The sequence below is a fragment of the Anser anser genome, assembly GCF_964211835.1.
Source record: "Anser anser genome assembly, chromosome: 29".
In the NCBI taxonomy this organism is placed as follows: Eukaryota; Metazoa; Chordata; class Aves; order Anseriformes; family Anatidae; genus Anser; species Anser anser.
This window is the reverse complement of record NC_139750.1, coordinates 1,737,334-1,754,666: the sequence shown is the minus strand read 5'-3', so window position 1 is coordinate 1,754,666 and position 17,333 is coordinate 1,737,334. Positions and strand designations below refer to the sequence as shown.

Here is a 17,333-nt window from a genome sequence, read left to right as displayed (position 1 = left end):
CCATCCCTGGAGGTGTTCAAGAAGCGCGTGCACGAGGTGCTACGAGATCAGATTTAGTATCTTAGGGGGTAGTATTGGTGATAGGAGGATGGTTGGACTAGATGATCTTGTAGGTTCTTTCCAACCCTGTGTTTTTATGATTCTATGACTCTGTGACTAATGGTAATAAGTAATGTGTTTGGGGTTTGACTTCAAGTTAGGAAATGAGGTTGAGGATTAGAGCAATGGATGCCTTTCAGGGTGAGAGAGAGCATTAAGGATAGCACTAGATTTTCGGGTTACTAGTTAGAACTATTACCAGGGCATAACATGAAGTTTTTCCCAGTGAGTGTTGAAGAAGCAGCAGCCTTACCTGAATCCCTCTCACCTCTTCCAAATATTTCCTAACTGTTAGCCAGGACCCTATTCTCTCTCCCAGATCTCCCACTGTTATACACCCATCTTTCCTCTGGCCTCCCCTAATGTGTCACCGTGTTGGGGGCAGCTTTTTGATGGCCTTTATGACCTCAGAGGCTCTGCCTCCCTGCTGTTGGCCAGCCAGGGGCTGGAACAGAAGTGACCTCACAGCCAGCATCCACAGGACCACAAGGAGCTGTTGTGCTCAGGAGGCCTCTTCCCAGCGCCCCCAGGAGCAGTGGGTGCAGGGGATGCCCTGCACAATCTCTCAGGTACTCTACCTGCCAACAAGCTCATGCTTCAGAAGGCCACCCACAAGTCCAGACTCACATTTCTTCGTGTAGCCTTTAGCAACTCCAGGGCATCCTGAAGGGAATGGCCAGCTCTGTGTGGAAAAGTGAATCATGCACTGAATGTGCATTTTAGAGAAATGTTGAGACCTTTGCATAAAATTATTTTAAAGGCTGAAAAAATAATTCAAGTAGTTCCACGGGGGACTGTACCCTCAAAAGTAAATGACCTTAAGAAACCGTCTGTCCTGAAAGAATTGATGGCAACCCTAGGGAATGGCTTATTGAATTGGGCTCACTCAGGTTCATCTAACCACATCCACTCCATAAGCATCTCATATGGACACGGAAAACACATACTCTGTGTCTCTGCTGCTGTCATCTTCAGGACATCCACAGCCCCCACCCTCTCACCCCAAAAACCTACACCTCTCAGGCCAGTCCCGCTTCCCCAGCACAGCACACCAAAACACTGCTGGCCCTGGGGCTCCTCAGGCAGCACCACTGCACACACACAGTGCCCTGCCCTGCTCCTGGGACACCCCATGTCCCACACAGCCTTGCCCCAGCCCACCACGTCTGGGCTGGCCTGAGCAGCCATTCCTGCAGCCCCCGCCCATGCTGCCCACAGCTCCCGAGCTGGCGGTGCTGCTCTGCAGAGCGAGGGGGCTGCGGTGTGTGGGGCCGTGGGGGCACTCTGCAGGGCCGTGCTGGTCAGGCTGGGAAGGCAGAGCCAGCTGGTGGGGGGCACTGCCACTGACTGCCTCCCACACAAGTGGTTCTTTGGCCATGGAGGGTGTGCACAGATAGCCGGCCTTCTTCAGAGTCAGAGACTCATGGAAGAGAAACAAACAAAGCCAGAAGCCTCCTTCGAGTCCATCCCTTTACAATACCCATGACAGCTCGTCTGGGAGAAGAGCTGAGCCTTCAGGCACTGCCCTCAGCACATCCCCTTTTATGCTGCAGATGCTGGTACAGAGCCAGCTGTGTTAGAGAAGTGCCCCTGGCCTGTCCCTGCCTGTGAACACAGGACTGCCCCACAGCAGCACGGTGAGCAAGTGACAAGAGCAATCAGTCCTCACAGCAACACAAGGGCTCCGAAGGAGAGCATGGGGGGTGAAGTAAAGCAGATCGGGACAGACCAAGCCCTGGGACTCCCTGGCAGTGCTGCTGTGCCAGGACTCTTCTCCCCTTCAACTTTTGCACACAGCCAATTGCCCCTGCACCTCCACCACAGGTCTCCGAGAAAGGATCTCAGGCAAGCAAGTCGGTGCTTTCTCTTTATTTGAAGACACAGATAGCCTGGCTTCTAGTTTATACCAAGTCTTAGAGTCACACAGGACAGGTAGATAGTGAAATGCATAATGAATGAAAAATATTATCTCTTTGTGGACAACACTGTCGTAAGTAAAGCAGGGGAAAAAAAAGTAACACACAGACACAGAACACCAACAACTAGGCCTGTAATGAGTTACATTATGAGTGATATGCAGAAGAAAACAGGCCATTTATTGTTTCAGAAAAACCTCCACTCATCACTTTTCTAACTGCATCCTTGAGCTCCTGGTTCCTCATGCTGTAGATGAGGGGGTTCACTGCTGGAGGCACCACCGAGTATAGAACTGCCAGCAAAAGATTCAGGGAGGAGGAGGACGTGGAGGGGGGTTTCAGGTAGGAAAATGTGCCCGTGCTGATGAACAGGGAGACCACGGCCAGGTGAGGGAGGCATGTGGAAAAGGCTTTGTGCTGGCCCTGCTTTGAGGGGATCCTCAGCACAGCTCTGAAGGTCTGCACATAGGACACCACAAGGAAAGCAAAACACCCAGATGCTACAGCGACACTAATACTAAGAAGCCCCATTTCCTGGAGGTAGGCATCTGAGCAGGAGAGCTTGAGGATCTGGGGAATTTCACAGAAGAACTGGTGCAGGGCATTGCCTTGACAGAGGGGGAGGGAAAAGCTATTGGCAGTGTGCAGCACAGCATAGAGAAAAGCACTGCCCCAGGCAGTTGCTGCCATGTTGACACAAGTTCTGCTGGTCATTATTGTTCCATAGCGCAGGGGTTTGCAGATGGCAATGTAACGGTCATAGGCCATGATGGTGAGAAGAGAAAACTCTGCTGTAAGGAAAAAGAAAAAGAAAAAAACCTGAGCAGCACAACCTGCATAGGAAATGGCCCTGGTGTCCCAAAGGGAGTTGGCCATGGCTTTGGGGACAGTGGTGGTAATAGTGCCCAGGTTGAGGAGGGCGAGGTTGAGGAGGAAGAAGTACATGGGGGTGTGGAGGCGGTGGTCACAGGCGACGGCTGTGAGGATGAAGCCGTTGCCCAGGAGGGCAGCCAGGTAGATGGCCAGGAAGGGCCTGAAGTGCAAGAGCTGCAGCTCGCGCGTGTCTGCAAATGGCAGGAGGAGGAACTCGTTGGGGTAGCTGCTGTTGGACATTCGCTGCCTCTGCACATTTGAAACTTGTCTAGGAGAAAAAGTAAATGACAAGACCACCCCTTCCTGCACCCCAGCTGCAAAGCCTGAGGCTAGCTCCACAAGTAGGAAACACCATGTCCTGTCCCTTTGATATTTATGGCAAATAATCCCTGTCTGGAACTTGCCATTCTCCTCTACAGTAGAGAATCTCTGAGATTCTTCTTGAAATACCCCATAGGCTGCAGAATTTGCCAGCAAATCTGGAGATGGCACCGGGAACAACAGCTGCGTTGCCCTGCAGCCAGAGACTTACCCTGTGCAGGGCTGGGAAGATTTCTCCTGCAGTGAGCTCTCAGCAGCCCCCCCTCCACACTGCCTTTAACATCTCCCTCCCTTCTCTCAGCCGCCCTTGTCCCCTGCAGGCAGTGCCCCCAGCCCTGCTGCGCTGGGCAGAGGAGCTGCTCGTGGGCAGAGCTGTCTCTCTGCAGCGCTGCCCGCTTGCCAGGAGCTCCCCTTGGGCCCAGGAGCCCAGCCCAGCTCAGCAGCACAGGGAGCTCTTGACAAGTCCCTGGGCCTCTGGGAGAATCAACTTTGAAACAGACTGAAGTAATCGTTTATGTTCCTTCCCTCCACTGGAGAGGGACCCTCCAGGGATTCCTCTTGCTTTGGTTCAGGTGGGCACAAATCAGGCAGCTGTATGTCAGCTGTTTGTCTCAGCTCCCAGCACATTGAATGGAGACAGAGGCCAGGAGGGAGCTGTTCAGATGCAGATGCCAGGTGACATTGGAGATGCCAGAGTGACATTTGAGTGACATTTGAAGTGCTAAATTCCTCTGGGCCATAGAGATTTTATTATTGCATGTCCAATATAATATAGCTGTAGCCATTGTTCAATAGCAAAGAAATAAAAGGCGAGCTATGACCTGGTTACCATCACTGAAACATGTTGGGACCACTCCCATGACTGGAGTGCTGCAATGACTGGCTGTAGGCTCTTCAGAAGAGACAGGCAGCACAGAACGGGTGGTGGTGTGGCTGTCTATATTAGAGAGTGTTTTGATGTTGTAGAACTCGAGTCTGGGAATGATAATGTTGAGTTCCCATGGGTTTGGGTCAGCGGGAAGGCCAAGAAGGAAGGCATCCTGGTGGGGATATCTTATAGACCGCCAAACCAGGATGAAGAGACAGATGAGGTGTTCTACAAGCAGCTGGCAGAAGTTGCACAATTGCCAGAACTTGTTCTCGTGGGGCACCTCAACTTCCCAGGTATCTGCTGGAAATACGGTACAGCTCAGAAGAAGCAGGCTAGGAGGTTTCTGGAGAGTGTGGAAGATAGCTTCCTGACAAAGCTGGTTACTGAACCTACCGGGACGGTGCCCAGCTAGACTTTCTGTTCACAAACAGGGAAGGACTGGTGGGAGATGTGGTGGTCGGGAGCTGCCTTGGGCAGAGTGACTGTGAAATGGTAGAGTTCTCTATTCTTGGAGAAGTCAGTAGGGGGATCAGTAAAAGTGCTGTCTTGGACTTCTAGAGGGCAGACTTTGCATCGATCAGGACACTGGTTGGCAGAGTCCCTTAAGAGGCATTTCTTAAGGGCAGAGGAGTCCAGCAAGGCTGGGCACTCTTCAAGAAGGAAATCTTAATGGCTCAGGAGCAGTCTGTCCCCATGTGCCCAAAGACGACCCGGCGTGGATAATACATAAACACAAAAAGGAGGACTAAGGAGAATCTCCATCCTTTGCTGGATGCGGGGGGAAACCTAGTGACAAGAGATGAGGAAAAGGCTGAGGTGCTTAACGTCTCCTTTGCCTCAGTCTTTAGGAGAAAGAGCAGTTGTTCTCTGGCTACCCAGCCCCCTGAGCTGGTGGAAGGGGATGGGGAGCAGAATGTGGCCCTCATAATCCAAGAGGAAATGTTTGGCGACCTGCTAAAGCACTTAGATGTAAGCAAGTCAGTGGGGATGGATGGAAACCACCCGATGGTACTGAGAGAACTGGCGGAAGAGCTGAGCAAGCCACTTTCCATCATTTATCGGCAGTCCTGGCTATCAGGGGAGGTCCCAGTTGACTGGCGGCTAGCAAACATGATGCCAGCCTACAATGAGGGTTGGAGGGTGGACCTGGGAAACGACAGGCCTCTTAGTTTCACTTCAGTACCAGGGAAGCTCATGGAACAGGTTATCTAGAGTATCATCAAGTGGCACTTGCAGGGCAACCAGGCGATCAGGCCCAGTCAGCATGGGTTTATGAAAGGCAGGTCCTGCTTAACAAACCTGATCTCCTTCTATGACAAAGTGACACACGTAGTGGATGAGGGAAAGGCTGTGGATGTGGTCTACCTTGACTTCAGTAAGGCTTTTGACATCGTTTCCCACAGCATTCTCCTGAAGAAATTGGCTGTCCTTGGCTTGCTCTGGTGTACGCTTCTTTGTGTTAGAAACTGGCTGGGTAGCTGGCCTCAAAGTGTTGTGGTGAATGAAGGACTCCACTAGTGACAACCAGTTGGAGGCCGGTCACTAGTGGAGTCCTCCAGGGCTCAGTATTAGGGCCAGTTCTCTTCAATATCTTTATCGATGATCTGGATAAGGGGATCAAGTGCACCCTCAGTAAGTTTGAAGACGACACCAGGTTAGGTGCATGTGTTGATCTGCTCGAGGGTAGGAAGGCTCTACAGGAGGATCTGGATAGGCTGGACCGATGGGCTGAGGCCAGCTGTATGAACTTCAACAAGGCCAAGTGCCGGGTCCTGCACCTGGGGCGTAACAACCCCAAGCAGCGCTACAGGCTGGGAGATGAGTGGTTGGAAAGCTGCCTGGCAGAGAAGGACCTGGGAGTACTGGTTGATAGTCGGCTGAATATGAGCCAGCAATGTGCTCAGGTGGCCAAGAAGGCCAACAGCATCCTGGCTTGTATCAGAAGCAGTGTGGCCAGCAGGTCTAAGGAGGTGATTGTCCCCCTGTACTCGGCTCTGGTGAGGCCTCACCTCGAGTACTGTGTTCAGTTTTGGGCCCCTCGCTACAGGAGGGACATGGAGGTGCTCGAGCGAGTCCAGAGAAGGGCAACAAAGCTGGTGAGGGGTCTGGAGAACAAGTCTTGTGAGGAGCAGGTGAGGGAGCTGAGGTTGTTTAGCCTGGAGGAGGCTCAGGGGCGACCTTATTTCTTTTTACAGGTACCTTAAAGGAGGCTGTAGCAAGGTGGGGGTTGGTCTATTCTCCCACGTTCCTGGTGACAGGACGAGGGGGAATGGGTGAAAGTTGCGCCAGAGGAGGTTTAGGTTGGATGTTAGGAAGAACTTCTTTACCGAAAGGGTTGTTAGGCATTGGAATGTGCTACCCAGGGAAGTGGTTGAGTCACCATCCCTGGAAGTCTTAAAAAGTCGTTCTGATGTAGAGCTTAGTGATATGGTTTAGTGTAGAACTTGTAAGTGTTAGGTCATAGGTTGGACTAGGTTATCTTGGAGGTCTCTTCCAACCTAGATGATTCTGTGATTCTGTGGTTCTATGATAATGTCAATTATTACAGGAACGGTCAATATTCTGTGTGTCTGTGTGTGTGTGTATGTTTATTACAACCTTTCCTTATTTGTAATTTGGCTAATTTTTCAGATTAAAATTGTATTATTCATCCCATTTTCGTTTCAGTATCTACTTGTTGAGCATAGTTCAAAGACTCTGCACACAATGAGCCAGTCTCTCTGTGAACATAAAAAAAAGAAAGGAGCCTGCACTGCCTTCTTTGTCTGACGTCCTTCCTCTGAGACCTGGTCTGGATCTGCAGGGGCAGTGCCTGTGTGCAGGGGTGCTGAGAAAAAGAGCCCCATCCCAGCAGCACGGCCAGGGAGCAGCAGCACTTGGTGCCTGCAGAGCTGCTCTCTTGCCACTGCCGCCCTCTCCTGCTGAGCCCTGCTGGTGGGGTCAGGCCCGGCTGCTCCTGTAGCTTGGTGCCAGTGCTGCTGTGGGGCTGTGCTGGGACTGCAGGCAGGGACAGGCAGTGGGCACGGCAGTGGCACAGCTGGCCTCCACTTGCTGCAGCACTTCCCTCCTAAGAGGGGATCTCCTCCGGGCACTGCCTGAAGGCTGAGGCCTTCCTGCAAAGTTGCTGTCAAGAACAAGCCCAAGGAAGAGACTCCAAAGAGGCTCTGTACTTTGCTGCTTTCCAGATGGGCTCGGTGTGGTGAGAGCAGAGTCCAGCATGGAGTTTAGGGATCTGGGGCTGGTTCACAAGTTCCCTGTTAGTTGCTAGTGGCCATGCAGCTGATGAATAGTTCTAATTCCTAGACTATCGGGCTCCACAGAACATGATGGTGCTGATGGCAGATGAGTTTTTTTTTTTTTCCTGGAGGGAACCAGGAGTTTCCAGGAGAGCCCAGGTGATCTGCAGGGGCTATATGAACCTGGGAGACAACCGCAGAGCGTGAGGCTGTCCAAGGTGGACTGACCAGAGCTCAAGTGCTCAATCTGGTGTGAGCAGGCAGAGGAGAGCTCTGCAGCCCCAGGGCACAGAGCAGCCCCAGCAAAGGAGTCTGGCGAGTGATTCCTTGCAGCCCTGGGGCAATGGCAGTGACCCCATGAGCTGAGTCTGCCTCCCAGCCTGCCCAGCACGGCCCTGCAGAGTGCCCCTGTGCCTTAGGCCCCACAGCCCCCTCGCTCTGCAGAGCAGCACCGCCAGCTGGGGCTGGGGCTGGGGCTGGGGCTGGGGTTGGGGCTAGGGCTGGGCCTGGGAGGTCACTTCCCCTGAGTGTCTTCTAGGCCAGCTTCAGGCACATGGCTTCTGGACGTGAGTGTGATCTTCACTGTGCACAAGGAGCTGAGAGACCGCCAACGGGCATGGGGCTGGAACATTGCCTGCAAGGTGCCTCCTGCCCTAGCACCTCACAGGAGTGGCACAGAACTGGCTGCTGTTTGTCAAAGGGGCTGGGAGTCCAGCAGCAGTGCCATGGGCTTGAAGGATCACAACCAGCTCACTTCTACCTGGGCAGACTCTGGCCCAAGAAGGGGGTGTTTTGTACGTATGGTATTAGGACGGCAGTGGTGCCTCAGAAGCTCTAAGTCCAGTAGGAAGCGAATGGCTGTTAAACAGCCTGTGAGTTGACTTCTTTCTGAAGTAGCTGACAGGTCATCCCTTGACTCCTGGCTGGGATCTGTGCCTCTAGGCTCACATCTGCTGGTCTCCATGACAGGCCAGCAGATGCACCTGCTTTGCACATAGTTTGTGAGATCCTCTCTCCCTAAGTCCCTGGTAGGCCCCATTGAGGAAGAGGTTTTGAACAGGTGTTGTCATGTCAGAGGTTTCAGCTTTTGCCTCATTCATCCTTCAGGGCTGCTTTCAGTTATCTACACAGAGGGGGCCACTGCCTCCCAGATGCCTGGGAGAACACAAAGCCTTCATGAGGCCATGGAAAACTTTATCCTGGGTCCATAGGAGCCATTCTGGAACCAAACCACGTAGGCAGGAAGCGCACTTTTGTGGTGTTGCAGAGCTGCTGGGCACATTGTGCAGGGTGCTCCGACAGCCTTTGTGTCCTTCTCCATGCTGGCTTAGGAGCTGCTTCTTTCTCAGGAACAGAGGAGCCAACAGAGGTGAGACAGATACTCTGAGTTCATGAAAGCCATCAGAAAGCTGCCCCTAAATAGATGATTGATATGGGGGAAAAGGAGGAGCCTGGCCAGGAGAGATGTGAGATTTGGGGGAGGAAAGAGGAAGTTGGAGAGCAGAAGCTAACGATTTTGGAGAGGTAAGAATATTCAGGTAATGTCGATCCCACCATAAAGCTGACTCAAAGCAGTCATGTGAGGCCCTTACCCTATTTTAACCTGTTACGTTAATACCTAAATCTAAAAGCCACTCCACACCCTGACAGGAATCCACTGCTCTAACTTTTGACCACAACATCCCTTGAAGCCAAAATTAGTCCATAACCCCTTTCCATTACCTTTACTCTCTTGCTCACCCTGATCCCTGCCCTTAACACTAGCATTGAAATGCTCTATTTAACCCTAGTCTTCTTGCAGACCCAAACAAAACCCTCAACCAAAGAGCTTGCCCATACCCTAACCGCAGACCTGACACCCCAAGCAGAACACCAAAACCTCCCACTAAACATCTGCTTAATCTCTCACCCAGAAAGGTTCGCCATAGTCCCTAACGCCATACATGAACAACTATCATCCAAAGCCTGTCTTCCTGTGCATTAACCTTCTCACCTTTAACCCCTTTCCTAACCCTTAACTTTAGGTTCTTGTTCCATTGGGGCAGGGCAGGAATCATGAGATTGCGGTGCATTCAAAGGTGAATGCGAAGGGCCATGGATCTGAGCAGCTTGTAGGCCACAAGGAGGAGATGGGTGGGAATGCTCTGATGAGCTCAGCTCTGCCTCAGGATCTCCTGCCCCAGCAGGACGAATGTGACTGTGGAAGGGACTGTGAGGTCACTTCTGTCTCTGCAGTTGATAGGGCAGCAGCAGCAACGTGTCACGGAAAGGGACTGTGAGGTCACTTCTGTCTGAAGTAGCTGACAGGTCACGCTTTCACCTAGGATCTGTACTTTTCAGCTGACATCTGCCAGTGGTCCTGCAAGGCCAGCAGAAGGCACCTGATTGGCATGCTGACTGTGGGATCCCCTCTGCCTACATGCCCAGGAGGACCCATACAGAAAGAAGGCCTGAATGTGGGTTGTCCTGTCCCCTCTGCTCAATTACATGACTGGACAGCAGCTGGCGCAAGGCTTCGTTGTGCCTACACAAGAATCTGCAAGGCCAGCAGCAGGCCGATGGTTTGGAAGATGCTGGTGAGGTGACTTCTGTCTGGTTGGCTGACAGGCCACTAGAAGGCCAATGGGTTCGGATGGCTACTTTAGGAGTGGTTTCCACCCTGATGGAGCTTTCTTTGGTAGTAGGAAAGAGCAGGAGAGAAAAAAATTGCTACAAAGTGCACCTTGGAAGGTTGGCACTGGCCATAAAGAGGAAGAAATGTCCCTCAAAGCGTTGTGCTGTGGTTCTAGAGGTCACCCAAAGAGTGTCTGTGATCAGAATATGGCTTTGTGTTTCAGGGAACAGCTGGTGAGGGTTGACGAGACATTGGTGAAACCACAGAAATGCCGGGATGAGAACAAGGTGGTGAGCAGAGATGGGTGTCTGCAGCCTTCAATAGGGCAAAGTGTGGGGCAGCATAGGGAAGCCTGGAGAGGACAAAGAGGTGGGTGTTGCCAAGAAGAGAAGGCCCCAACAGCCCTGACATTTTTGTCCCCTTGGATAGAGCTTCTGAGGAGATGAGATATAGTCATTGCAAGAGGGCCTCATTACTTTCTTGAGACCCTGTGCAGAGGCAGGGAGGTGTCATGCCATTGTTCTTCTTGTGGCATCACACTGCCCACCACATCCCACAGACCACCAGCAAGAGCCCTGAGCCAGACATGGGGGTGCAGGATCTTCCCTCCCAGTGGCTGGAGTCAGGACCTGGCCCTTTTACTTCACCACAACAAACCCAGAGTTTTCTCAGCACAGTGCTTTGCCTATCTGTAAACATGGCCTCCAATTATCTGCCCTAACAAGTCCCTGAGGAGAATCTCTTGGTAATGGCCCTCAGTGGGGCCCATTAATACTCCAAGTTACTTCAACTTTTCCTTCTGACTTTACTTTCTCAAGCAATTGCATCATTCTCCTCTCAGTACCTGAGGTTCACAGGCTGAGCACCAAAATCCACCATGGAATTCATTAAAATGCAGAAACACCTAAGGAAACATATGTCTCCCATAGTTTTATTCAAGTCTTCAAGACTTGGACAGCTAATTGGAGAGCTTTCATGGTGTAGTTAAGGAGGAAGATTTCAAAAAGCACCTAATAAAAATCTTTTCTCATTTTAAAGCGTGGATTTTGTTGCATTTCAGATTTGAGCATCTTTCTTCAATTGATATTAATCCAGGGCTTCTCCTATGGAGACATCCATAGGGAGGAAAAGCAGACTCTTGTTGTCTGACAGTGCATGGACAACCTTGCTCCTCTCCACCCCAACCCTGACATTTCTCTCTTTGGCCACCTGGCACTTGCATCACTTTTCCTTACACCAGACTTCTGCACTGAAATCTGCAGCTGGATGTTACAGCCCCTTTGCACCAGCTTCCCCCTGCTTTTCTTAGAGACCTGGCTGCACACAGGCACAGAGGGGTTTTTCCTTATTTTTAAACAAACAGCAGGAAAACATGCAGCAATTTTCCAAAACAGCAAAGCAAGCTCCTCATCTTGTATGTCTTCAGTGAGGTTTACCTTCCCCAAAGGATGACTGTAAATTAAGTATTTTATACTGATTGATAGGAAATTATAAGTATTAAGATATGTATTATTCCATATGATCCTAATTCAATGTCAAATGACAAGGAGCTTGCTACAGAAACAATTAAGCCAACTGCTAAAAATGGGCAAGCTTGAACTCAATGAAGCTCAAAGCAGCAACTGGGTCAGTGAGAGCAGTCTGAAAGATCAAAGGGTAAGGTGAGGGCAAACCAGGAGAACCATGGGAAGTGCATAGATCCAGACAGGCAGCTGGAAAGGGGACATTCAACAGGGATTGTTTATTCAAGATGGGTGGAAGTACCTGGAAGATGAGGGAGTACACCATGATGGACAAAGCGATGACAATGCAAGTACAGGTGAACATCAGTATTTCTTCTCCTGTGATGAATGTAGATCCTGAAAATTCACCTGAAGAAGGATGTAGGTCACTGGTGAAGGAACTGTCTTTTTGTGCCATCACCAATGCAGATTACAAAAACACTTCCACACATAACGGTAATAAGTCCTACTCCATCTTTGTCATCCTGTGGGGCAGGGGAGAGGGAGCTGACAGCCAAGGGGCACATGTGGGTGTGGAAGGTGGGGCCCAGCAGAGACAAGGAGTCAAGGCAGTGGGTGGGGGAGGCCAGGAGAAGCAGCCCAAGGGGTGGTGCTGCTTGTGAGCACACATTTGTGCCAGGAGCCTGAGTGGGCAGCAGCTGTGTGGACGTCAGGGAAGGCCTGGGAGCTCATGCCAAGAGCGCTCCTGCCAACAGGTACAAGGCCCGGGCCGAGGGCAAGGGGAGAGGCAGATGCAGGGCAGGGGGCTGCAAGGGCCCTCAGCAGATGTGCTGGCCAGCATGCACTGGGAGGTCCTGGCGTGCATCAGAGAGCAGCAAGGAGGGTGCTGTAGAGTGGGTGGGTTGCAGAGCCCCATGCAGGGGCTGGCTGGGGGTCCCCTCTGCTGCAGCCACCACACGGAGCATGGCAGGAGGAGGGCAGGCAAGACTTGTGGCCACAGTGCAGAGCCTGGCCCTGGACACTCCATGACCGCCTTGCAGGTCCTGACAGGCTGCGGTGAGGGGACGAATGCCCTGGGCCCCCTTCCTGCTCTGCCCAGGCCAGCAAGGGCCCAGAGCGGCCTCCCCTCCCCTGCCTCTGCAGCTCTGGGCTCCCTTTGCACAGCCCTGGCTCTGCAGCACCAAGCCCTGTTGGGAGCCCTCACCTGCATGCTGCCACCGCTTCCTGATGCTGCTGTTGCCCTCTGCCAGGCACTGCCCAGCCCAGCCCAACCCCTGCCCACCTCTCCCCACCTCCCTGCCCTCTCCCCAACACAGCCCAGCCCAGCCCAGCCCAGCAGCCCAGGCTGGGCTGGCCCCAGGGCAGTGCCCACCGCGGGCTGCTGCAGGGCTCTGGGCACAGCCACCACAGCCCCAGCCCCTCGCAAGGCACCGCAGCTGCTGGGACAAAGGCGGCTCTGGGCCTCCCCAGCAGCCCCCAGGCTGGGGCCAGCTATGGCTCAGGAAATGGAGGTCAGTGAAGCTGCAGACTGCCCCACCGAGTAGTGAGGGGCAGCCCCTGGGGTCTTGGCCCTTAGCCCCTCCTCCGTGCTGGAGTTGCTCCCCCTGCTGCAGAGGAGATGGGAAGAGACAGGCCCTGAGACCAGTGAATATCTCATGGCTTCTTTATTGACTTTGCACAGGAAGATTGGATCTTAAAGTACCGTAGATGACTGGTTCAAAACAAAAATCAACAGGTAGGAGGATAAGAAGAAACTTCTTTAAATAAAAATAATACTATCACATGTTGGAAAAAGTAATAATAAAGACAATTTCAAAATATTTTCCTAACATTTTGTGAGAAACCCTGTTAGTACTGTTAACATGATGGGCATATTACCAATGCTGAAGAAGCATGTATGCAAATAGTTTCCTTACTGCATTCTTCAGCTCCTGGTTCCTCATGCTATAGATGAGGGGGTTCACTGCTGGAGGCACCACCGAGTACAGAAATGACACCAGCAGGTCCATGGATGGGGAGGAGATAGACGGTGGCTTCAGGTAGGCAAACAAGCCAGTGCTCACAAAGAGGGAGACAATGGCCAGGTGAGGGAGGCACATGGAAAAGGCTTTGTGCCGGCCCTGCTCAGAGGGCATCCTCAGCACGGCCTTGAAGATTTGCACGTAGGACACCACAATGAAAACAAAACAACCAAATGCTAAAGAAAGACTAAAGACAAGTAGCCCAACTTCCCTGAGGTAGGCATGTGAACAAGTGAGCTTGAGGATCTGGGGGATTTCACAGAAGAACTGGTCCACAGCATTGCCTTGGCAGAGGGGCAGGGAAAATGTATTGGCCGTGTGCAGGACAGCATTGAGAAAGCCACTGCCCCAGGCAGCTGCTGCCATCTGGGCACAAACTCTGCTGCCCAGGAGGTTCCCGTAGTGCAGGGGTTTGCAGATGGCAATGTAGCGGTCGTAGGCCATGACAGTGAGGAGGGAATACTCTGCTCCAAGCAAGAAGAATAAAAAGAAGACCTGGGCAGCACATCCTGCATAGGAAATGGCCCTGTTGTCCCAGAGGGAATTGGCCATGGCTTTGGGGACAGTGGTGGTAATAGTGCCCAGGTCGAGGAGGGCGAGGTTGAGGAGGAAGAAGTACATGGGGGTGTGGAGGCGGTGGTCGCAGGCTACGGCTGTGAGGATGAGGCCGTTGCCCAGGAAGGCAGCCAGGTAGACGGCCAGGAAGAGCCCGAAGTGCAGGAGCTGCAGCTCGCGTGTATCTGCGAATGGCAGGAGGAGGAACTTGCTCACTGAGCTGATGTTGGGCATGGGGTTCTTCCCAAGGAGGAAAAAACATTAATAAAGTCAACATACCTGGAAAAAAAAAGCTTTAATAAACAAGAAGACATACCTGAGAAAAACTTGTTCCATTTCTCATATAACTCCCCTGAAAATATTTTTCCCCTTTCAGGCAGATATTTAGCAGGTTGCTTTCATGTGCTCTGCTTGATGCTGCCTGAGGGTGTCCCTGGGAGCAGGGATTCTGCTGTGGGCACTGCAGGAATCAGTCTTGCCCCACAGCCAGAGGTAAAGAGGAACATAGGGTAATCTCAGATTCAATCACCTGATAATAAAGAACTTTTCCATATTGTTACTCATAATTCACCCAACTGCACGGCAGGGCTGTGAGGATTTATTTTTTTGTTTTCTGTCTAGCTGCCCACCCCATCCTGAGGACTTTTTCTAAAGCATAAATCCTGGGCATTTCAAGTGAAACTTTGTGGATCCTCAGACACAAGGGGATGGAGCCTTCAGTGCAGTGTCCTTCAGAGAGGACAGCTATGGCTGGTCTCATTTGACCTGTGCTGGCAACATTTTGTGGTGCAGGACAATTGCACTCAGAGGTTCATAGAGGCACAGATTCAAAGAATATCCTGACATGGAAAGGACCCGCAAGGATAACCAAATCCCAGCCCTGAATCGGTACATGAACACCCAAAAACTGGTCCGTATGCCTGAGGGGGTTGTCCAAATGTTTGTTGAATTCTGGCAGCCTCAGTGCTGTGACCACTTCCCTGTGGTGCCTGTTCCAGTGCCTACAAAACCATGACAGTGCTGGGAGTAAAGGAATCCAGGTTCAAAGGGCACATCTCCAGACCCCGCACCCTGTCCCTGTACCCCCCTACCAGCCAAGCACACCGAGGGCTCACTCCATGTGCATCTGAAAGCCCCATCCCCTGCCAGCCTGGAAACAAGAACAGCAGCAGCACGGCCAGGTGGAGAAGCCAGGAGGAATGCCAGCGTGCTGCTGCCACAGAAGGCAAGGCCAAGGTGGGACAGACACGCAGCAGACCCTCCTGTGCTGCAGCTCTGCCTGCAGAGGAGGCAGCTCATGCTAGGAACACCCGGGGCTTGAGGGCAGAGGCTCTGCTGGTGGGAGAGGAGATCAAGGGGTGTCCCAGGGAAGGTGCCTGCCCTGCAGGGGATGGCAGGGAGGTGCCTGAGCCCTCCCTTGCACAGCATTTCTGGCAGTAGCTCCCTCTCACCACCTGCCCATGTCCCTGCTGGGAGCTGGTTCTGTGTCCCCATTTCTCCTCTCTGTCCATACTCACAGACCCCATCCCTTCCTCCCCTCCACTGCAGGAATCTGAAAGCTACAGAATGCAGCCATACCCTTCAAGTAGCCCCTGCCTTGGTGTTCCTTTTGAACAAATCAGATCATAAATTCCATTCTCTGAAGCATCTTCCACTCTGTGCTGGAGTAACAGAGAGAACTATCCAGAAGATGATATCAGGCATCAGATATGCCAGCTGTAGGAGACCTCGCTGGGAACTGCATGTGCATTGCCCTCATGCCAGAGACTCACGGTGCCAACAGCTTGTAGATCTGTCCTGCCACAAGCTGCCCTCTGTTGTTGCGCTCCTCACTGCCTCCAAGCCCTCTCTCCTTCTCTCCTCTCCCTGTGCCACCTGCGGTCAGAGCCCCCAGCCCTGCTGCGCTGTGCAGAGGAGCTGCTCCTGGGCAGAGCTGTCTCTCTGCAGCGCTGCCCGCTTGCCAGGAGAGCTTCCCTTGGTCCCAGGAGCCCAGCCCAGCTCAGCAGCACAGCACCTCACCATAACATCACTCGTTGGGCTCCCTCGAGGTGTCCCCAAGGCCTCAGGGCTGACAGCTCCTGAAGGCAGCAGGGTCTCTCCTGGGGTGTGGTGTTTGAAGCAGACTGAAGTCATCACCGACTGCTCCTCTCTGAACATGGGAGAGACGCATTTTAGAAGTGTGATTTGTGCTGTTAGAGTCTGGTTGTCAAGCATGTTGTGCTTTAACCTGGCAGGCACCTCAGCATCACACAGCTCACCCTCACCCCCCAAAAGCTCACGTGTTGAGATAAGGACAGTTTGACAGGACAGAAAAAGAAGAGAGAATAATGATGATAATAATAATAATATGTACAAAGCAAGGATGCACAACGCAATTGCTCACCACCGTGCTGAACGATGCCCAGCCCGTGCCTTTACAGTGGCCCCCTTGACCATGGCCAGCCTGCATCAGGATCCAGTGTGCCGGTCTCTTATTTCTTTTTCAGTGCAAAATCGTATTTCAGAAGGCTTTGGTACATGTTCTTCGCTTTCTCAAGAACAGCCTCTGCTTTCTAACCCCACATAATGATGCCATCAACGTACTGCTGGTGTTCAGGATTTTCCCCCAGTTCCAGGGCGGTCTGAATCAGTCCATGGCAAATGGTAGGGCTGTGTTTCCACCCCTGAGGCAGCTGATTCCAGGTGGACTGGACTCCCCTCCAGATTAAAGCAAACTGTGGCCTGCATGCTGCTGGCAAAGGAATGGAGAAAAATGCTTTAGGGATATCAATTGTGGCATAGCAGTAGGCTGCCTTTGACTCCAGTTTGTATCGATGGGGGAGGGGGAGATCATCAGGGATGCTGGGGATAAGGTACGGGATGACATGCCATCCCGCTCACGCCAGCTGAACACCAGAGCCGGCAAAGGATGCCCAGAGCCTAGAGAGGGAACAGAGCTTAACAGGAGAGCTACCGTAGGCCCACATGGATGAGTTAAAGTTGCCCCATCCAGAAAGGCAGACGCATTGGGAGCCCAGTTCAAACACCTCTATGTAAATGCACGCAGCATGGGGAATAACCAAGGGGAACTGGAGGTGTGTGTGCGGTTGCAGGGTTATGATCTCGTTGCAATGACTGAGACATGGTGGGACATCTCCCATGACCAGAATGTGGCCATGGACGGCTTTGTGATTTTAGTGAGGACAGGCCAGGAAGGCGAGGTGGTGGAGTTGCTCTTTATGTCAGTGAGCAACTGGAATGTATGCAGCTCTGCTTAGGGGGGGACGAAATGCAAGTCGAGAGCCTATGGGTGAGGATCAAAGGGCAGGCCAACAGGGGTGACAGTGTGGTGGGTGTTTACTACAGGCCACCGGATCAGGAAGAG

At 52.3% G+C, this 17,333-nt stretch overlaps 2 protein-coding genes across 2 annotated transcripts in view; both read right to left on the bottom strand.

The window, feature by feature from the left end:
- Nucleotides 1-2,162: 2,162 nt before the first annotated feature.
- The window catches only part of LOC310887863 (olfactory receptor 14A16-like), a gene marked incomplete at its 3' end in the record, with an annotated part of 89,666 nt that continues 74,495 nt past the window's right edge, over nucleotides 2,163-17,333 (bottom strand). The window contains exon 2 of the mRNA XM_083814041.1: nucleotides 2,163-2,249. Within this exon, the coding sequence (XP_083670167.1) occupies nucleotides 2,163-2,249 (87 nt within the window). The remainder of the gene's footprint in view (nucleotides 2,250-17,333) is intronic.
- LOC310887867 (olfactory receptor 14J1-like) lies at nucleotides 13,141-14,461 on the bottom strand. Its single transcript, XM_083814046.1, has one exon. The coding sequence runs from the start codon at nucleotides 14,201-14,203 to the stop codon at nucleotides 13,268-13,270; it is 936 nt and encodes a 311-aa protein (XP_083670172.1). The 5' UTR covers nucleotides 14,204-14,461; the 3' UTR covers nucleotides 13,141-13,267.